This window comes from Astatotilapia calliptera, chromosome 23 (assembly GCF_900246225.1).
Source record: "Astatotilapia calliptera chromosome 23, fAstCal1.2, whole genome shotgun sequence".
Taxonomy (NCBI): Eukaryota; Metazoa; Chordata; class Actinopteri; order Cichliformes; family Cichlidae; genus Astatotilapia; species Astatotilapia calliptera.
In genome coordinates, this window is record NC_039323.1 from 4,711,231 (window position 1) to 4,732,803 (window position 21,573).

A 21,573-nucleotide genomic window follows, 5' to 3' on the forward strand; every position below is an offset into this window, starting at 1 on the left:
AAGAAGGTCTTTGTTATGAAATTGACGTAAGGTCTTTGCTTCATCATGAACAAAAGCCCCCTTTTTTTCCCTTTGCTGAATTCCCTCTGCTTACTATTCTTGGACAAAGGAAGCTCCCAGGTTGCTGCACATGTTATTTACTCTAAGCTCTTCATTGGCCTCAACATGTACTTTTACAATATTTCACTAATGATGCTCAAAACAACGTCAGACACTCCCAAAATGTGCAATACAATTTTTTAAAAAGTATTTTAGTCAAGAAGAGAAGCCCACTTAAAGTAAAGAATAATTAAATACAAATAATTATGTTTGTGTCACTGCCAAAACACAACAATACAAAGACATAAAGCCATGGACAGCAAAATGGGCAAAAAGAGTCCCAAGGAAGTCCCAGTTGTCCTTCCTATTCTGAAATTTCCTGTAATTAAAATCATACAATCATTCCAATGTAGAGCAGAACTTGTCAAAAATCTGAGCGCCTCCTGAGGTCAACAACAAAGCTCAGTCATCATGTGAAAATCAGATGTGGCAGCAGATTGCTTTGTGGCGTCTTAGAAGTACATTTTTGGAGTCTGAGCTCAGTGCCAGAGCACACACACAAGCATAACGTGTCTCTTTGTTTTAATATCTTAGCATGCAATGTCTTGATGTTTTATAGTGTGAATGTTTGATGTCAAAAACTACAGCAATTTGTGATTCACAATTATAACAGATAAGAATTGATTAAATTTCCATTTAAGCTAGTTTTGTTCAGAGTCTAGTTTATGTTTTCAATTTGTAATCCAGTCAGCATGTAGGGATGCATAATTTCTAATTTTATAGCGCAGAAACGAGCACAAGTGGAGCGTTGAAAAAATGCGGGACTGGTGCTAATGGCTTTTTGAGGCTATAGTAGTAGTTCTTAGACCTTTGCTCTAAGCATCATTGCACGAGCATGCTATCATTTCCAAATACAGACCCTGCATAAAGGAATACCATTAATTAGACATTTAAGAAGCAGTGGAAAAAATTACAATTTTAATGATGGCAGTAGCAGAAAGGTTAAAGAATTGATCTCAATTCATACTAATGTGTGTGGGCAAGAATATCTGAGCAGAATATGATGGCAATCCATCCGGTAGTGGTTGAGAACACCACAAATGCCATGCCTGGAAAGGGGAAATATCAGGTGACTGAGAAAGTCAGTGAGATGTGCCCCCTGGGGACCATGTATCTCTGCACAAAATGTCAACGTATTCCATCTAATAGTGCTTGAGGTTGTTGTTTTTTTTGTTTTTTTTTCAAAAAAACATGGTAGAAAGACCAACCGTAAGACTAGCAATGTCATCCAAAGAGTAATGGCTAAAAAGATCCTGGATTAGTTTCCCCCTTAACGGAGTTGAGCCATGCAGCGTGGGTGTGCCATGAACTGAAAACAGTGAGAGCCGGCACCCATGGAGGATGTTCCCAAGTAGAGGAACCTAATCTCTCCCAGCAGGGATCCAAGCGGCTCTGTAAGTGTATGAATAGAGATAATATCTCTATAATGAGGCCTGTTTTGTACCATCAAAGTCTTCAAAAGGGTCTGAAATATGACCCCCTTCCTAGAACTGACAAACCCTCAGTAATAGCTCCCTATTATTAATTGTTTTGCCTTCCTGCTAAATCCTTGTCTCGCTCTTTCTCCTGTAGCTACTTACCCTTGAAATAGTGCTTTTAAGCAGCCTCACATTGTGCTAGTTTAAAACTTTGGTGTGTTTGTTATCGTTGTTTTAGATAAGAATCGTCACAGATAAAATACCTTGCTTCCTCTTATTCCAAAGCATAAAATATTAAAACACTCACCTAAGGAAGTTGTATCATACATGTCACTCAGTGGCAGTAATTGCTTATCATTTCAGAGCGTCCAAGAGTTGTTGTTCTAGAGCTAGCACAGGTGTGCTCGCTATCTGTGAGATGTAGCTGGCTGACAAATGTACGGATGCTGTCCACTGAGGACATTTGCATGTCCTGCTTCGTGACTACTGTCTATTGTCAGCAATGTTATGATAACTGGATTGTATATCTGATGGTGTCAAAAGTTCTGAGAGATGCAGACTCACAGTTCTTCACAAGTTGTTGTTAGGAATGATTAAACCTCTGTAGACAGATAATCTGATCTATCAGAGGCATATAAAAAAAGACACAGATGAAATAAAATCTTGATATGGAGATTGGCCCAACACCATGGTTCTCCTAAATTATTCCAAAAAGATAAACATGTAAATGCGTGGCACGAAACGTGACAGGACATTTTAACATCTTCACATCTCAGTCGATCTTAAGAAGGACGAGTGTGGAAAATCTGTAAGAGTAGTGTGAGTACATCAGTCCATTAAAAGCCCTTAAATAAGACCACAAGATTCTTCTGAGGTCAGTCTCCCTGTAATGGACATTAATGGATATGGGATGAGCAGTTTTTGTAATGTATGGTCTTGGAGTAGAATATATATTTTAAAAAATGAATTCCGAGGTTCATGTATGGAAGTTCTATAGAGAAGCTGGGTGAAGAAGCCTGCTTTCCACACACAAGCTACCACATTTTTACAATGTAAGTGATGTAGAGTGCACACCAAGGAGAGGTTAACAAGCACACACAAAAACATGCCAAAGGCATTTAGCAATACACACATCTCTCCATCAAGTTTCCCTAACCAGGTGAAGCAGTTTCAAAAACCGCCGTCTTCAATGTGTTAAACAAATAGGGAGCCCCTACAAAGGTGTGCAAAAGAATCCACATGATCAAAGTGTATGAGAATGGCAGCCTTGTCCTGGCCTGGCCATTATCAGGCCCCATGAATGCCTGTCTTCTCCTCTTTTGTCGGTCGGGGCATTGACAGTCACTCACCCGGCAATGACTGTCACACCAGTGCAAAGAGCCAGCCGCCGACAGGGGCCAAACCACATCAAACGAGGCTGTCAAGGGGCCCTGCTCGTGAACCGTTGCAACAAACACCTCCTGATCCTCACCTACAGCTCAGTAGCAGACACCCACCGCTGTGCTCTCAGCCGCTGCCTCCACTGAGAAAAGATGTACTGCCCGGACCTCATTTCCCTCTTTGGCCCCCCTCCCTTCTCTCTTTCTCTCTGTCAAGTAGTGCTTGTGTTAACCTGCAGCCTGCCGAGACACAAAGAGCTGCTAAAGTGTTTAAGAATGCTTTATGGACGCATGACAAGGGGAGGCTGACACTGCTGGGGGTCAGAAAGTATACAGGATGTGAATGAAATAAATTCAGTTTTACTTTCAATTTGAAGTTGTGTCACACTTAATTTAAAATATATGAAAGTTGAACTTCAAAAGCTGTCTAGAAAAAGAAGACAATAATTTCCAACAGGCCATAACGAGTACTCTGGGCTTAGACAGCAGGAGAGCATGTTACGTGTTTCACTACGAGCCTCAGATTACTTCACTGGCAATAAAGGTAAGATAGAATGCAATATTTCCTGGAAGTTTAGATCAAGTAACTGCCAGAATAACTGCAGGAGTGTAAATACTGTACTACTGTACTTTAAAAGTCATACTCACCTGACTGAATTTGATGGCATTCAGTGTAGAAGCTTTAAGTTCCTTAAAGAGAACGTTAAACCAAATGTGCATTTTAATTAACATTTACACAATAAAAGATCTTATGCAAATTTGTTACATTACCCGCTTAATATTCAGTATTTAGATCTGCACACAGATGACTGATACTACAATAATGAAAATCCAAGAAATCCAAGCAGATTTTAGTATATATAACTAGTACATAGAGAATTCGGCCACATTACTGCTTATTACTCAATAATCGTGTAAGACAGTCATTTTCACCTTTGCCACCAATTTGACTTCAGGCCCCATCTTGAATGGCTGTGGTGAGACTGCCACCTACAGGCCAAACGTAATTCATCTTTTAGTACACCACACTGTGCAGCAGATAAATATTTCACCGATGCTGCTGAAAACACAGAAAATTAAGTAGTTAAAATTTTTTTAGTGTCATATAAATGACATTTTTTAAACATTTTCTCTGATGGTAAAACTTACATAACCAAATTAGTGAAAATCGAACGAAAATTTTGGACTCTCTTAAAATTTCTCAGCAAAAGTCATAGACCTTCCTCAAATGTGTGTTAGTGTAACAGAACCACTACAAAGGCAGGTTTTTGGGAGTTGGAATTCCTATATTTCTGAAGGTCTTTTGCAAAACACTGCTGCTGTTCATGCAAGCCGACATACTGTATTTCTGGGATTTCCACATTAACACACACAGAGGTAGCACCATCCCATTGAAGTGGCAGATGTCGGTATCTCTCCCAACACACATCTGGTAGTGGTTGTGAGGTTCTCGGGAAGTACCGAAGTGTCCTCCCGGAGCAACATGTGTTTGAGAGGAGGAGGATGGTCAGTCAGCTAGATGCTGGGATCTTGACTTGCTTTAGATTATGGACAACTGCAGCCAAAAGCTTTTAAGATATTTCTTGTTCAATAGCGAACAGTCTCTCTTATATACAAGCCAGTGGTTTGAGATGCACAGTCCAAAAGTAAAGTTCTACGGCCTGACCTTGCTGCTATCTTGTACATGTATACCAACATGCCAGAAAAGTCACTCCTTTATGTTGACTGTAGGCAGTGTACATTTATCTTTGTATGGGCCTCTTTGCTCCACTGTTTGACAGTCAAAAGAGTCATGATATCAGAACTCAACCGGCTAGCACTATGAAAAGTCCATCTATTAATCGTTAAACAGAAAGAAAAAAGTATAAATTTGAATAAAATTTTAAAATTCTAAAATATTCAAGGGAGAAATAAATGAATACACATCACTTGGGAAGAAGTTGTTGTTGTCTAATTAGTGTTGGTCATTCAAATACGTTAAACAACAACGCTTAACTCGATTAGTCTGCACTCGACTCATCGAGCCTTTAACATCGAATATCGCTCCTTGCGATTAGCTTGGTCTCATTTAAGATGGCTGCCTAGTGTTCTGAAGTAACGCGGTTATTACATGTCAACATGTCTCTTCTTAGAGTTTGTGCCTTTGCCAAACTTCTGAGTCGTCGGAGCGTAATTGAAAAATGCGCTGTCCGCGTGTCTTTTGCGGACTGCTGTCAGCTGTGTGCGTCGGTGAGAGGTGGCACAGTTAGATGGATATCAGGTGAGAAAACAACAGTGTAACTGCAATGTGAGGGGCACATTTGGCGACTTTCTTTTGGGACTCTTTGTTGTATATCATTGCCTTTGTATGCTGACTGAACGCAGGGATTCCCTGTCGGATTTCGTGTTAGTAATTCAGATATTGCTGGTGATGCGTGGGCTCAGTCGGAAGCTTGGCGGTGCTTTGCTCTCCTCGTCCTTGAGGAAAACGTTGAACCTACTCCTCTGTGCAGTAATGGTAAAACTAAAGTAAACTAAATTTTAAGGTTTCACATATCAGGATATAATTATAAAGCATTTGATCCGTACCAGGTTTTAAAATGAGGTAAATGAAAGTTGAAATGAGGCGCAACACATGACACACCACACGTGTCATTATTTGTTTAACAGAAATCGAGCCAAAAGCAGCTTGTAGAACCTCTATTAGCAGCAGTGTGGGGGTTTGAACAGCCGGTTCCGCTTCCTTAATTCTTCGATAAGTCAGGGTCAAGCCAGCTCCGATCAGCAAGAACCCTGTTACCATGGTTCCGAATAGGTAGATATCTTCAGCAGTCAGGCTCACCCGAGCCCAGACTTCTCGTTGAGAAGGGGTGTCAATTGCATTCAGAGACCAGTTGATCAAATCCAAATCCATAATTCCTCTTTTAGGTTTTAGAGAACAGACTGTGAGAGAGTGTTCCAGGGAAAAGTAATACAAAAAAACCCACGAGACTAGACAAGGACATAAGAGGCTAAGCAGGGAAGCTAAGGGAGAGGAGGAGAGAAGAAAAAAAAAATGCAGCTTTTCTGACTCAGGTGGTGTCTATGGGCACTGTGCAGTCGGCATGTGGTCATTACCTATCCAGGCCTGTTTGGTTCGGAGGGTGTTCACGAAGGGCAAACTGTGAGAGGTCTCTGAAGCAGCACTCTCCAGCAATTGCACATAAATTATCTGGGGCCTCTCGCTTTTGGGCTTCTCCAAAAGCGAGAGGCCCAAATCACGTTCTTGTGAGGACAGACAATGTCATACCAGCCATGCCATACCAATACCAGCGTTTTATTTTCATGGGCAGGGCCTATAAGGGCACGTCTATCACTAAGCAGCGGCTCTCACAATGGATTGTGTAGGTGATTGCTCTTGGGTAGGTTTAGGGCAGCAGGCACCAGAGGGCCTGGAGGCTCACTCCACTTGTGGTCTGGCAGCGTTTGTGGCCCTTTTCAGAGAGGTGTCAATTCAGAACATATGAGCAGCAGCAAGCTGGTCTTCACCTCTCACATCTTTCCGGTTTTACAGGCTTGATGTTTCCAGTGTAGCCTAAATTGAATTGAGTCCGTGTGTGAGTGGCCTAAGTGATGGCGGTTACTCAGACCATGGCTCAGATTAGTGAGGTGGGTGGGCAGGGGTGAGATGTGAGATAAATGCTTCTGAGGAATACGCAGGAAGGCACATTCCATAGTTAGACATCTCACTGATGCTGCTCTGAGAACCAGGGTTACACAAGTAACCTAAATGTTTGCATTGTAGTTGTCTGTATCTTTAAACAATAAACAAAATGCCTTCAAAAGTGAAAAGCCAGGCCTAAGATCCAAAATAATATCTCATCATTTGTTTGTTTGTTTTATAGGAACATCTTTGCAGCTTCAAAACATAAATGTTTCATCTAGAATTCCAAAGACAGATGAAGCAAAGAAACGCGCACTGAGACAGTTTCAGCTGTTAGACGGTATGTGACTGCAGATGGCAGTTCTAGATCTTTGTGTTGTTTGTGATATGTTATTATAGTATTTTACAGGCTAATGTAGACTGTGGTGCTTTCTGTATTACTCCTTTAGTAACATTTTTGTTATGTTCCCTCTCAGTGCTTGAGGCCAGAATCCAGCAACTACAATCTGACGTCGTTCTAGATGTCCAACATGCAAAGGTGCAGTTTATGAAGGCGCCTTCTCATGGAAGAGGTACTTCATCTGGTAAGGGCCACAGAAGCACACCCCAGGAGAAAACTGATATTCCTAAATCTGGACAGACTGGCGATAAAGGCTCCTTTAAATCTCAGCCCCGCCGCTGGATAGAAAAACTAACTCAAGAGAAGAAGAACAAACTTAAAAAACAGCAGCACCTCCAGCAAAAAATGCAAATATGTGTCAAAGAGAAACTACAAACATCATCATCTAAAGGTACCAAAAGCAGCTTGATGTCCACCGGTACAACACATAAAACAATATCTACTGGAGTTAAAAAGAGCAGAGGTCATTCAAAACTGTCAGATGAAATACGAGCTGCAGTTTCTTCGACAGCTACAGCAGCTGCTGCCACTGCCATGGCAGGAGCAGCCACCGTGCCACAAAAAGCATCTAAAAAGAAACGAAAAGACTCTAAAACACATGCTCTTGAAAAAAAGGGAACTGAACTGACTGGTACTGACCCTCAGGGCACAGCCGAGGAGTTGGCTGAGGTGGAGGAGCTGGAAAAGAGACTCAATCAACAAGTAAGCCATTGGACATTGTCAAGTAAACCAGAACGCATGCAGGAGGGCAGTGTGGGAAATGCGTGTCAGGACATCAGTCTTAGCATCTGCTCATACTTGGAGGCCTGTATATTTGTTGGGGACATCGAGCGGGCACATAATTTCCTGCTCAGTCAGCACAGAGTTATGAGTCGACGAAAACATCTCAACACAGGCGTTTACAACATCATGATGAGGGTGTGGGCCAAAAAGGTGAGTTCAGAAATAAAATTCAGGAGATGAGCAAAGCAGCTAAAGGAAATTCAGACATGACTTTTATTGCTTGTGCTTTTTTTTAAGTGTAATGCGTCAAAATATGTTCTGTGACAAACATCCATGGACCTAGGGCTGTGCGATATGACCAAAATCTCATATCCCGATATAAGAATTCTATCGTCCTGATAACGATATAAATCACAAAAATGTAACATTTTCTGTAAATTCTGTGAATCTCGGGCAGCTCGTCTTGCGGGAAGTGTTTCCAGCTGCGCGTCATGTAGCTGGAGTCGAGTGTTTTAACCGATGCATGAAACTATACATTTTTAGACATAAGTTGTAAAGGTGTCCAAAGACATGCACTTAGTGGGGATAGGTTAATTGGATAACCCAAATTGTCACTAGGTGTGAATGTGCGAATGAAAGTGAGTGCGAATGGTTGTCTGTCCCTGTGTGTTGGCCCTGCGACAGACTGGCGACCTGTCCAGGGTGTACCCCGCCTCTCGCCCTATGACAGCTGGGATAGGCTCCAGCGCCCCCCGCGACCCTGAAAAAAAGGATAAGCGAATGGATGGCTGGATGGAAGTTGTAAAGGCCGCTGTTTTCTTTGTGAGTATTTGTTACACGGTGTGCTGCGGGGAAAAGCCTGTTCTAACGTTTGAGTCTAAGGTTTATTTTTAGCACCTGGCGGCTCTTTTTTAAATTCTCACCCGTAAATAATCTGCTCTTTCACGTGATTCAGTTTATTTTGAAAAGTCTCAACAGGATATTGAGCTTTATTGTGAAAGGTTTACGTGGAATATAAACAAGCGGACACGCGATGCTGTTACCGTCGTTGTTGCTAACCAAAACGCATAAAATCAGGCGCTTGTCCGTCCTTAGTGTGGTTATATAAAATCTAAGAGAAAGAGAGAACTTTAAGAAATTAATATATCCACTACAGTGACCATCAAAACGATGAAAAAATATTGCCGTAAACAGTTTATTTTGCGACACCACGAAACAAAATGAAACGACGATTCATATCGTTATATCGAACAGCTCTACATGGGCCCACTGGTACTTAATTGTTTAGGGCCCTTTTCAAATATCTGTGGGCAAACATGCAGTTGAACATGCTCTTATTCTCTCTGCCCTTTAATAATGATCCGAAGAAACTAAACTACGCCTCATCTTTGGTCACTAATTCTGTTGACTTTAATTTTCACTTGTTTGCTTGGTATCATGGACTCAGGATAATTAGGCTCACTGCTCTCCCTTATATCTCTTTCATTTGTAGGGTACATTAAATCAGATTGGCCGCATGTTTATTCTTTTAGAAGAGGCTGGTCTGAAGCCAAATCGTGGTTCCTACTTTGCTGCTTTGGAGTGTATGGGTCGCAACCCAAACTGCTCCCCAAAGGTTGTTTCAAGGTATGTTGCAAAGATACACACGCACAGGGATCATAAAGAGGTGTGTTTATACCAACGTGTTTCACATTGCATCACATGTATTTCAGCACATGTGACATTTCAGAAGAGAGCTGACACTGTGTAGCAACATCAAGATTTACCAGCAGGGGTCATAATCAGCTCAGGCTTTTTACTTTTGGGTGAAATTTCTGTGAAAGTGCATTTATCTTAAGGTTTCTGCTGATGTGATAGTAACATACTTGCTCATTTTAAGAGCATCAATTGAATGTTTTTCGTGTAGTGTTCAAGGAATCATTTTCCTTTAGCCTGCAGGGCTGAAAAAATTTGATTTCTAGCTGCATGTCCTATATTCTCTTAATATGTTTTTACAAAGGTGAGCTCCTTAATACCATGCACATCTAAGAATTGTGGTCTGTTATTGTTTTATAAGTCTGTTTTGCAGTTTGGTCGTCTTTTGTGTCACTGGAGAATTAAGGAATGCTTTTTTTTTATAAAACTGTGTATTAAGCTGACACCTACCAGTATTCCTTCTACTTGTACTAATCACTTTTGTGGTTTCCATGGAAATCCAGCATGGCATTATTATTATTTCCTCAACTTTTTGTCAGTTGTAAATCTCTCTATTAATTAGTGCTGCTCTCACAAGGTCGCTTGAATTTGTTTTGGTTGTGGCAGCATTTTGACACAGTCTTAATGAGACTGGGTGAGGACTAATTAAATTTCTACAAGGCAGCTGAACCATACAGATAATAACTGTAGTGTAGTTAATTTCTTCTTGGATTTTGCAAATGTATTAATCAAGGACAATCTTGACAGTGTGTAGCCCAGTTCCATCTCAGCAATAACTGGGTCATCCTGACAGATCGCTGCAAGCTGGGTTTGGATGCTATTTAAAATATAAATAAAACCAATGTGCAATTATTTGCAAATAATTTAAAACCTCTAACCCTAAAAAATGTATTTTTTCAAAAATGCATGCCTTTTAAAAATTTTATGCAGCTAAATGCTAATATTGGAGGTCACACCAGGACTTCAGGGAGGTCAGCTTAGCACCCGGAGTCTTTTACTGCGGAGCCCTGGTGGAATATATTGATACTAGCCTGCAACCAGCCTTTCTTTAAAATGTCCTCTTGATGTCAGCATATGTCGCTCCTTCACAGATGTGCCTTATGCACTACTGCACACCTCTATACATTTTTGTATAGAGGTGTGCTTTTGAAGGGTATCCTAATAACCAACCTGAGTATTGCTCTTTGTAGCAAAGAGAAAGTGGAATCCATGATTTCAAATAACATTTTATAATTTTGATTCATTACACTGTAGGAAGTTATTCCACTTCATCTTAAAAAAGTTTGGACCAAAAGTCAGCTGTTTTAACTACATTTGTGGATCCCGCTAAAAACCTTTTTCACTTAAGTGTTTCTGAGCCCATTGAATTTTTTTTTTAAGTTAGATATTATCTTTTAAATTGTGTCAATTTTAGCTGCTTTGAATCATTCCAAAATATTTTACCTGGTAGATTATAAATGCACCATTTGTTTTCACAAGATTTAATAAATTGTAGAATTTTTAAGCAGTAATCCCCTATTTAATTTTTCCTTTGTCATTCTTATCCCAAATATTTTAACAGATGCTGCTGGCATCCCATTCAAAATGTCTGTATATGTTTGAATAAGCAAGTTCCAACCTTTCAGCATGTCTTTGTTATGTTCAAATAAAAATGTGGTTTCTAAAACACTTTAAAAAACTTTCTGGAAAGAGTTATATTAATTTAATTTCTGAATTGCATGAGACTCAGAAAATATAAACTTGCTAAGCAAAGCTCACAGTTTCAGGAGAAGCCTGTATGTTGTCACAGCACCGGTGCCTGTTTGATAGCAACTAGGAGAAAATGCAGGCAGCTGGCCTGCTGCCGAGGCAGAGGCGGGGCTCATATTTAATTTTCTTTTTTCCTTTCTGATAAATCTAACATTAGTCTTATAGCAGATGAAAAACTACAGAGCACAGGGGTTGTGTTTTTTTATTATCTCTCTTTTATAATATGCAGCCCCTGTTTGAACACAGCTACATAAATGCTGCGTCCTTGATGAGAATGCTGTCTGACTACAGAAGTTATTCTGACAGCAGCTGAGAAACATGGATGATAAATGAATACAGGTATCATTCTTTATACAGAAAAGATTGACTTTTAAAATGTCCTGCTCAAACTTCCTCTTAAGGCTTTTAAGAATTCTCTGAGGTCATAAACATCCGTTTCTGTTCCAACCATGCAAACTTTGTTTGTTTTTGCCTGTCTCGTTCGGCACTGTAGCAATCAGAATTATTGTCTAAAGGCCAAGAAAAATGCCCAGAAAATTATTTTCCCAGGTGGATCATTACGGCTTTGTCATCCTGGTCCACTTAATTGATGTTTATTATTTATTATTTTTTTTACTTTTAAGTTATTACAGTGGTAACAGACAGGACCGGGGGATAGGAAAGACAAGTACAATTGGGGAAAAAGCTCAAGAAAAGGAGCAGGAAAGAAAAACAGGGGGAAGAAAGACAGAGAGAAAAGAAACACAAAATCTGCTTGATCACCTGCTGGGAAAAAAGAACAAGCAAAAAGAGAACAACACAGTAGGGAAACCACAGCAACAACCAACATAAGCATAACTAACAGTAAATAATGAATATTGAATGTTACTGAGCAGCACGCAAGACCGACAACCCTCACGTCACTTCTGGCTGTAATCAGTACTTTTCCAGATTTCATCTGCTTAGTCATGTCACGTGCTTTTGCTGAAAACGTGTACAGAACAACACGGACACTTAAGTCTTTGACTCTGAGGACATCACCTTAGGCAGTGTGCTCCAGTGGCGATACAGGTGGCAGGGCATTAGGGTTGGCGGTGGGTATCTGGTTGGTCCATCGATCACTGTAAGCTGATGCTCATATGACATTGTTGTTCAGCAGTGCTGCCCTCCCGCTCTGTCTCTGGCTAAGCAGCTTCTTCTTTCCCTTACCTTATTCATTATCTTTCACTACTTTTTGTTGTTGTCATTAAATCCCTGTTTTCCCTATGCCCTCCCTCCCTTTTTTTCTTTTTTTATTAGTCCAACTGCTATACTCTTCTAATACTGAAATCCCCAAAGTCTCTCCTGCAGCATCCTTGCCCTCAGTGTAACAGTGTGCTTCTTCTCTCTTTTTCTCACATGCACAGCAACATTCTGAAACACACACTCTCATCCCTTTATATTTTGCCTTTATAAGTCCTGTATCCTCCAGAGCGCTATATTCCCTAAGGTGCAGCCGAGCGGTCACAGGGCTGATTGTGCTCTGTCTTTCAACCTCTCTGCCCTCTTTGTTCCTTTGGACCACATTGCCAGCACCCAGACTAATCCTGTCTTTGTTCAGGGCTCTCTCATTTACCCAGGACAAAATTGCATCTTGCATCACAAGAGACTCTGAGGCATGAGTGAAAATGCTTTTTTTTTTTTCTTACCTCTTTGGCCTCGTTTAAAATATTCCCAAACTTTTGAGTAATATTACAGTCCCTCTTTTGTTTGTTAATCAGTGACTTCAGAACAGTGCACTTCTGATGGACCTCAATAGGTGGAAACTGCTGAGCCAGGGTTTTCTCCAGTTGCTAATTAACGTGCTGTTATTTATAATTGTCTTGAGTAAAAGGTGTGCTGGGTGAAGCAGAGCTCTGTTATCCGTGTTGTCAGTGATAAATGGGTTTTCCTCACTCCTCTCTTGGCTTTGTCATGTAGTTCTGTTGTTAACTTTAAAGGAGCACTGGTGCCAAACATGCTACCTACATTTTATATGTACATTATTTTTTAATAATATTATCACTTTTTGTCTAGCTAATAGTATCTCAAAGATGCTGCATGCACAGGACTGATAGTCTGTTATTTTGTTTTTTATTTGTACAGTTTATAGTAGCTGTGTTTCTCCTGAATCCAAGGCTTAAAATACTTTATAATATGTATTTCATAGTTTGCATATGCAGATTCTGAATTAAATATTACATCTAATAGGACTGCATATCCATAATAATGTACTCAGACCTTTTAACCCCTGAGTCGCACTAGTCATAAAGGAATAAAGCTGCAGCAGATGGAAAAAATATTAATTCACAGACCTTTTTAGGCATCGTATATCAAACTGAGTTATGGACTACTCATTACATTACACTTCTCATTTATATTCCAACAACACTGGAGTTTTCTGCATTCTGTAGTCCAGTCATGGAGTCTGCGCTCTCTCTAGGAGATTCTGTTTAAATAAACATTTCACTGGTGTCATCAGTGGCCATCTGCCTCTTGATTAAACTCATATTTTTGAGACTGACAGAAGGCTTGTCAATGCAAATACTTCAATTGATATTCTGCAACTCTTGATCAGGGCAGAAGAAACATATACAATGATGCCAGAGAGAGGTTTGTGTTTTTTATTAATCAGAGAGCCAGGAAGTTATATAATTAAGTTATCCTCTTCCCACATCAGCAGGCAGGTCAGATGTTATAAACTCGACTTGTGATCATACTCTGTGGTCTGATCCATCATAATAACCATAATCTCCTTTGAAAATGAAAATCTACCTCTTGTGTCCTCTTAGTGGCATTCCAGCTAGCTTTGTGAGTGCTCCCTGGCTAATCTGATGGAATGAAGAGGTGCTAATACCTTCTGCGACGAGTTTGAGGAACATTTTTTAAATATACAGTACTATGCTTTGCTTCCAGCACATTCATTTGGCAAGTGAAAGGTCATTGGTGTGATTCCAGCCAGAGACACAAATCCCTGTTGGTGTTGCGTCAGGAAGGGCCTTGGATGTAAAAGTTGACATGCAGAGCTACCCGCTGTGATGACTCTTTGCGGGATGGGAGAAGCCTATACTGTACTGTGCAAAGTCTTGAGCTACCCATCATTTCTTGATGTTTTACTTCCACAGAGCCAGAAGTTCTGCTAATTTAATTAAATTAAATTTCATAGTTTCTTTTTTTCCACTTTGTTGTATCAGCCTGTCACAAAGACATTATGTTTCCTTTTTGTTAGTCGAATCTATGAAAAATGCCAAAGACATCACAGTTTGGTAGATGTAAAATAGTATTTTTGCACCAACGAGGTGAGTTAAGAGCTATTGACCAAACACTTGTATGTCAGCATGGTGTGCAGTGTGTCCTTAAAAAATTGAGGAAACTAAACAGTTAAAAAGCCTAATTACAGCTGATGAGCAGTATCAGAAAGTCGTGAAACAAAATTCAGCAAAGACCTGACGCTGGACCTGAGTCGACCCATTTAAACAAACAACAACCTTTATTTGTCACTTACAATCATACAGAGTACAACTTGTAGTGAAATGCTTGTGTCTGAGCCGCGCCATTCCAGGGCTTGGTTTTAGCATGTGGGAGTCTAGCCAGGACTCTTACTGGATACCAAGTGGGAATCAAACTTGCGACTCCCACTCTGTTTGCTGAAGCCTCATCAGAAATGGGTGGCTGTGAAGAAGCCCTTTTTAAAGAGGGAAATTGGGGGGAAAAGAATGAGGAATGTTAAAATTGGTCATACTGAAGAACATTCAAGCTCAGTAGAATTGTAAAAACTCTGTTTTGGCTTATATGCTGTATTTTTTATTTTTTTTTTCAAATTAAAACAGGGTTGAAATTCATTGCAAATGATTGCATTCTGGCTTTTTTACATTTTTTTTAATACTGTCACAGCTTGTCCCACTGACTAGTATCTTTAGCTTTCTACTGACATTACATAAGTAAAACCCTGTTTTAAGAGATAATATACATGTGGCACAAAGACTGTACGTTTCTGCATTTCCAGGTGTCTGAGCCAGATGGAGGAGGATGGCCTCTCTGTGGATGATCTGTTCAACCAATGTGTTTTCCGGCAAGATGAGAGGGACATGCTGCTAAAAGCCATACGCATCGTAAAGCCAGAGTATCAGCCCAGGCTCAACATGCACACAAGCAAGTGTTCTTCATTGCTGGTTCAAGACTTCTACTCAGAGGTATTACAGAGTCAGGTCTTTTGTTATCAGCGAACTTATTTACTGACAAGCTGGCACATGGGAAAATTAGATGCCCATCTTTTCTGCTGATGTCAAGATAGTGGAAGTTAAATAATTAATCCACATATGCACATGTTCATCTGGTCTTTGATCTTGACATTATCTTAAACTGAAATCATTGGAAATCATGGTGACCGCTGCATTTTTCTTTTATGGTCGGATGACAGAATCTGCATCTTTGTATTAATTAACCATTAGCATTTACTTTAGTTGGCGTTCACAAAAATCTTTAAAAGCATTATGTAAAGAATTTATTTAGAAACTAAATGTGACTTAACACAGGAATTATTTTTAAGGCTCACTGTTTTGCATGTTTCGCCAGTCAAACCGTCAGAGCTGGGGAAGCTGTCACAAGGCTCCAGCTTGACTACGAAAGATTTGATTGTCAACCCTTCACAGCCAGACAGGCACTGTTCTATTTATAGTGAGCCACGTCTGCTTTCTAATGGGTCCTCTGCTTTAGTTGCCTCTCCTCCTCTCACCTCTCCTCCTCCTTCCCACCTTCCTACTCCTCGTGATTCTCACACAATTCGTTAACAGCTTCTCGTGCCATTGTAGTATTTTTAGCCTCAGTCCATGCAGCATATTCACTTTTAGACCTCTCAGTCTTATTGTTAGTGTGTGTGTGTGTTTAATAGAGGGATGGTAGCAAGGTCAGCAGGTCTTATTCTATGAGTGTGAATGTGGGACTGTGCCACTTCATGATATGCCAAAAAGGTCAAATGTGACCAGATCTTTCCTGCTGGCTTTTAATGCATTTATAAAGGTAGTTTGTAATTTATCTGACTCTGGCTTTTTTTTGGCAGGTCGTAGGGGCTTAAAGGCTGTTCAAATAACTGGCCCATTTGATAACAGAGTGACACAATGAATGATCTCTGGAGGGTTTTCAATCAGTTTGAGCAGCACAAGCACAGACTAATTAAAATACTGTTTGCTGCTGTGAGAAGAGATTTTGATTAAAGCTTCAGATCGTACAAAATGCAGTTTGATCTAGTTTCTACTTGTCTTTGGAGAGTGTATTATTCTCTCATTTAATTATCTGTTTCATTGGGAAAGTGTCCTATATTTGCATACTTTTTTTAAAACCATGCTTTTAATATTGCTCATCTTGCTGTATTAAATACAGCTCACTTTTCCTGCTCAGACCTATTCCAAAAAGTACATTATGATCACTAGGGCTGTGCGATATGACCAAAATCTCATATCCCAATATAAGAATTCTATCGTCTCGATATAAATCACAAAAATGTAACATTTTCTGTAAATTCTGTGAATCTCGGGCAGCTCGACTTGCGTGTAGTGTTTCCAGCTGCGCGTCATGTAGCTGGAGTCAAGTGTTTTTACAGATGCATGAAACTATACATTTTTAGACATAAGTTGTAAAGGCCACTGTTTTCTTTGTGAGTATTTATTACACAGCGTGCTGCGGGGAAAAGCCTGTTCTAGCGTTTGAGTCTAAGGTTTATTTTTTAGCACCTGGCGGCTCTTTTTTTTAAATAATCTGCTCTTTCACGTGATTCAGTTTATTTTGAAAAGTCTCAACAGGATCTTGAGCTTTATTGTGAAAGGTTTATGTGGAACATAAACAAGCGGACACGCGATGCTGTTACCATCGTTGTTGCTAACCACAACGCATAAAAACAGGCGCTTGTCCGTCCATAGTGTGGTTATATAAAATATAAGAGAAAGAGAGAACTTTAAGAAATTAATATAGCCACTACAGTGACCATCAAAACGATGAAAAAATATTGCCGTAAACAGTTTATTTTGCGACACCACAAAACAAACGATAGCGTAAAATGAAACGATAGACGTTTTTATATCGTCATCCGATATATATCGTTATATCAAACAGCCCAAATGATCACGGAGTGGCCTCACCAGTCTCCAAAGCGGCAAACAAGAAACCTGAAACATTTAGACAGTTCTTGTAAAGAGGAGTGGGTCGACCTGGTGACGAAGGTTTCTCCACCAAGTACTGTTTTCTTTGGGGATCAAATACTTATTTCACAGAATGAGATGTGAATATATTTGGATATTTATATCTTTTATGTATTTTTTTGTTCTGGATTTTTGGTTTATATTCTGTCTCTCTCCGTTCAGATAAAACCACTACAAAAATTAGTAGCCAATACCATTGAGCCATTACCTAAAGAGCTATTCGCCACAGGTGAAGCTCCGAGTTTTAAATGGAAGCAGAATTAGATAAGTGGCTATGTTGGTGGTTGGACAGGTGCCTGGGTTGAGTCGAGTTTGTTCCGTTAGGGTTTTCGGTTTTGAAGGTTAGGCTCAGGCCAAGAAAGATCTGCACTGTACAAGATATCGTTTGTGTCTGTCTGATGTTTGGTTACGTGTTATGTTTTAGAGGGCGGACCACATCTACCCAAAATTGGACTTCACACAGGAGGATCTCCAGGAGCGTTTTAAACGTCAGCTGAGTGTGGAGCAGGCCTGCACGATCACCATAGACTCTGTGGAAGCTGCCAAGCCCGTCACTGAAAACATGGCGAAAATGGTAAATCAACCGACTCGGTTCCCCTTTTCGTCTTCAGCTTGTCCTTTATGTTGACTGTTGCTCTGATGCTCATGAGAATGGATTGTGTAATGAAAAGGATTCAGGTATTAATGACACACGGCTAGTTGTTTTGTTTTAGAAACAACAGCTGTCTTAAATGACACAGATCAGGTCAGTGGTGGTGAAGCGTTGCCTTTGCTCTGTTAATGTTAGTTATGGGTAATTAATTATTATAATTTGGGATAGATTGCATGCAGGTGATCTAAACTCAATGCAAACATTATGTGTTTTGTTGCCCACACCCACAGTAGTGTTCTGATTCGTGAGCATGTGGTGGTATATGTCTTTTAAAGAAAGATACGTTTCACGGTAACTTTTTCTTCTCTTCTCTTTCTTTGGTTGTTGGAATGAAAAAAAGTTTCATTTTTGCTGGAAGAACATTGCATTCTTGCTGTTTTGTGCTGACAGTTTATCCTTTTGAACCACAAAAAAGCCTACAGATCTCCAGCAAAACACAGCATACTGGCACCCAGTGTAATATTCAGACTGTAGAGGATGTTTATCGTCTTGGCAGTAATCTGCTTTTTTTTGGTATAATTATGATAATATTTATAATGTTTTACTGAGATATAATTATTTTTCTCTGATGTAAAATTTAAAACGATATGCATGCAGGCTCGACAGGTTAGATGAAGAAACATTGTATTCCTGCGGTGTGCTTTTTTACGAACTCTGGCATTTACAGTCTTGGCTGGGCCGTCTGTCTGTGCAGATGGGCTATGTGGGAAGCAAGCAGGCAGAGAGTCCCTGGTGGTCAGGAAGCATTTACAGACAGGCAGGGCAGAATAATAATGTATTGTAATGGAGGCCGCTGGGGAGAATGCGGAGTCACCCCTCTATTCACAATCCAGACTGGGTCTCTGTTTCAGTCAAACTAAAGAGAAAACATTAACACATGCACACGCAGACATTTAACTTGAGTGCAAGTAATGTAAGAGTCAAATGTTGCTCAGGTTCATAGCAGCCATACATCTGCTAATTCTTAGTTGGCAGTTGATCAGCTTTGGAGGTGAAAAGGGCCAGCCTGGTCCACGCTTCTCTTCATAAAGCTTGTTTTTTATAGGTCCTTCTAGAGTAGTGTGTCTTGGTAATCACTTGAACTAATCAATCATTAATTAGTTTGATGCATTCAAATTGAAATTTCTAACAGGCTAGACTTTGAAAACACAGAGCAGACTCTTCCTTTCTGTTTTAGCCTTAGAAAAACAAGTGCTGACCCAGTTGTGTTGTCTCAGAAGGCTAGTCTCGCTTCTCACTGTCATTTGAATATATCTGGGCCGAACAAGCTTAAACAACTAATGAAATTCATGGCCATGTTAGACACAAGGCTTCCGTCCAGTGTGATATGACCATTTCTACTGCATATTTCAAATGATCTTCCATTTGGATCATGTAGTTTCTGATAAAGGCTTCTGGATTGGGTTTTTTTGTTTGTTTTTTGATTTTCTTTTTCCCCCTAACAACTTCAACAAATTCACCCTTTATGGTTTTTATGCTATCGGTCACTTTCATGAAATTGATCCCGTTGTGTTGTCCTTTCAGAGAGAGCTGTTGGCAGAGCAGCGGATTCAGTGGCAGAAGATCCTTCTCCAGGCCTTAAGGGAGAGCAAAATGATCCTGGCAAAAAGCAACACCAGGGACTACAGACTTAACCTTTATCCGTATCTGTGTCTCCTGGAAGATAAAGAGTATGTTGACATCATGATACAGGTAATACAAGCCACCTAGCCCAGCCTACCGATCAATGAAAAGCCAGAATTTTAAGATATTACAAAGACTTGTCTCTGTTTTGATAAAGTTGAGATCAATTTTATTTTACTACAGCATTACAAAGTGGTCTGTACTGATGTTCTGTCTTTTGTTTTTTTTGTCGTTGCGTTTGTGTAATTTGACACAACCAATATGGGAAAAACCATAGAACACAAATCAAGTAGCTAACAGTGGCAATGTCCATCAAAACATCACATTGTAAGAGTTAAGCAGGACATGCTTTCATCAGATATCTTTGCTTCCAGTACAGGAGAAATATGCAGGGTTATGAGAACCAATTCTAGAACACAGTTTGCATTATAATCTTTCCCTCTGATCCCCCCAAACCCCTTTTTTTTCCATTAGACTAATAAGACTTTACAAAAGCCCTGAACAGTCATTTGCTGTTTTTTATTTATTTATATATTGTTTTTTAATGTAAGATATCTTTTAACTGTGTTCCTTTGTCCAGAGTGTTGCCAACTTGCCTCCTAGCGGAGAGTCGCTAAAGATTTTAGCTCGAGATCTCGGCAATAGGGTCTTCACCAAGTACTGCGTGCGTCAGAAGCACCAGAATCAGACGGTGGAAAAGCTGGGCAGCATTTATAACGCCTACACAGACCTACTGGCCAAAGATACTAAGGTAAAAAGAAAAAACTCCTCATACTTGTTAGCAAGAGATATGCTTTGCATGCTGTACTGCATGGCAGTTGTTATAAAATCTGCAATATTATGGCTGAAGTATGATGTAGCTACTACTGATTTGAAAGCACAATACAGATTTCTAAAGTTTAATCTTCTGTTTTATCATCCAGTGTGGACTATCGGCTTTCATTTCTCAGCGCTGCATTCTTTTTTCTTTTTTTTATCATATTTTACTTCCCAGAAGCCAGACCGAATTTGTTTGACCAATTAAACTACAATATTTTCATGTTATGAAGCCAAATGTTATAGACTTCTGTAAACTTTGTTTGCGACCTTGTTCTCAAACTCATTGAAATGCTGTTTACTCCTTTTTAGTAAAATGAAGGACTGTGTTTCCTCAATGGGACTGTACAGGCAGGATCACTGACTCACTGTTTTGATGGTTCTGGAGCACTCAGGGAAAATGCGTATGTCATCAAGACTATAATGAGCAAGAGCTCATTATAGTCCACCAGTTAGTTAGACTCGATGTTAGTTAAGGTGTTTTATGAAAGGCACTTTATATGCAGCCTTTGTAGTTAAAATGCTGCCTATTAAAATGTTTTTCATTGTTGTTTTGACAGCGAGTGTTACTTTAAATTCTCCCTTGTCAAAGTTCTCACTTTACATATTTACGTGTTCAAGGATCAATTTTGAAGATAAATGTCAGAAACAATAGGCAACGCTCCCTGTTACTGAAGGCTAGTAGTGTTTATGTAGAGTATTTATTATTAAACGTCTACGTAAAATTAAAAATTGGGCACCGGGACTCCTCATATTTCGGGGAGAGGGTGGACTGCTATGGTATTAACTGACATTAGCGGGGTTAGTAAGCTGCAGCAGACAGGCACATTTATGCTAATCAGTAACAAATAAACAAAAGACAAGAATTAGACTTTTCAGAACTAAAGCACAAATTTCTTTTCTGGACTGTAGCACACAGTGAAGCCATATTATTTGTCAGATAATTCAACTAAAGTGCTCCAAAAGGCACCAGAAGCACAAACGTAGTCAAGGGGTCCAATCGGTGATTGCAGTCAGTGGACGTGAGACCTGGCAGGCAGTAATAAGCTACAGCTTCCTGTGTTTGCACATCTAATGATCAAAGCAGCTATTCTAATAACCTTAATTGTTTGTCAGCCCTGGGGTTGCCATTTGAGTTAAATTCAAAATAACCATAAAGCAGTTTTAATTAAAAAATAGCCAGAATAAATAGAAAAATTTGTTCAT

At 39.8% G+C, this 21,573-nt stretch overlaps 1 protein-coding gene across 1 annotated transcript in view; it reads left to right on the forward strand.

Annotated features, from left to right (window-relative positions):
- The first annotated feature begins 4,954 nt into the window (after positions 1–4,954).
- polrmt (polymerase (RNA) mitochondrial (DNA directed)) overlaps positions 4,955–21,573 on the forward strand; it is a 53,275-nt gene continuing 36,656 nt past the window's right edge. Inside the window, exons 1-8 of the mRNA XM_026159254.1 lie at positions 4,955–5,156; positions 6,760–6,858; positions 6,995–7,851; positions 9,134–9,267; positions 15,089–15,275; positions 17,701–17,850; positions 19,453–19,620; positions 20,132–20,302. Coding sequence (XP_026015039.1) covers positions 5,015–5,156; positions 6,760–6,858; positions 6,995–7,851; positions 9,134–9,267; positions 15,089–15,275; positions 17,701–17,850; positions 19,453–19,620; positions 20,132–20,302 — 1,908 coding nt within the window. The 5' untranslated portion in view covers positions 4,955–5,014. The remainder of the gene's footprint in view (positions 5,157–6,759; positions 6,859–6,994; positions 7,852–9,133; positions 9,268–15,088; positions 15,276–17,700; positions 17,851–19,452; positions 19,621–20,131; positions 20,303–21,573) is intronic.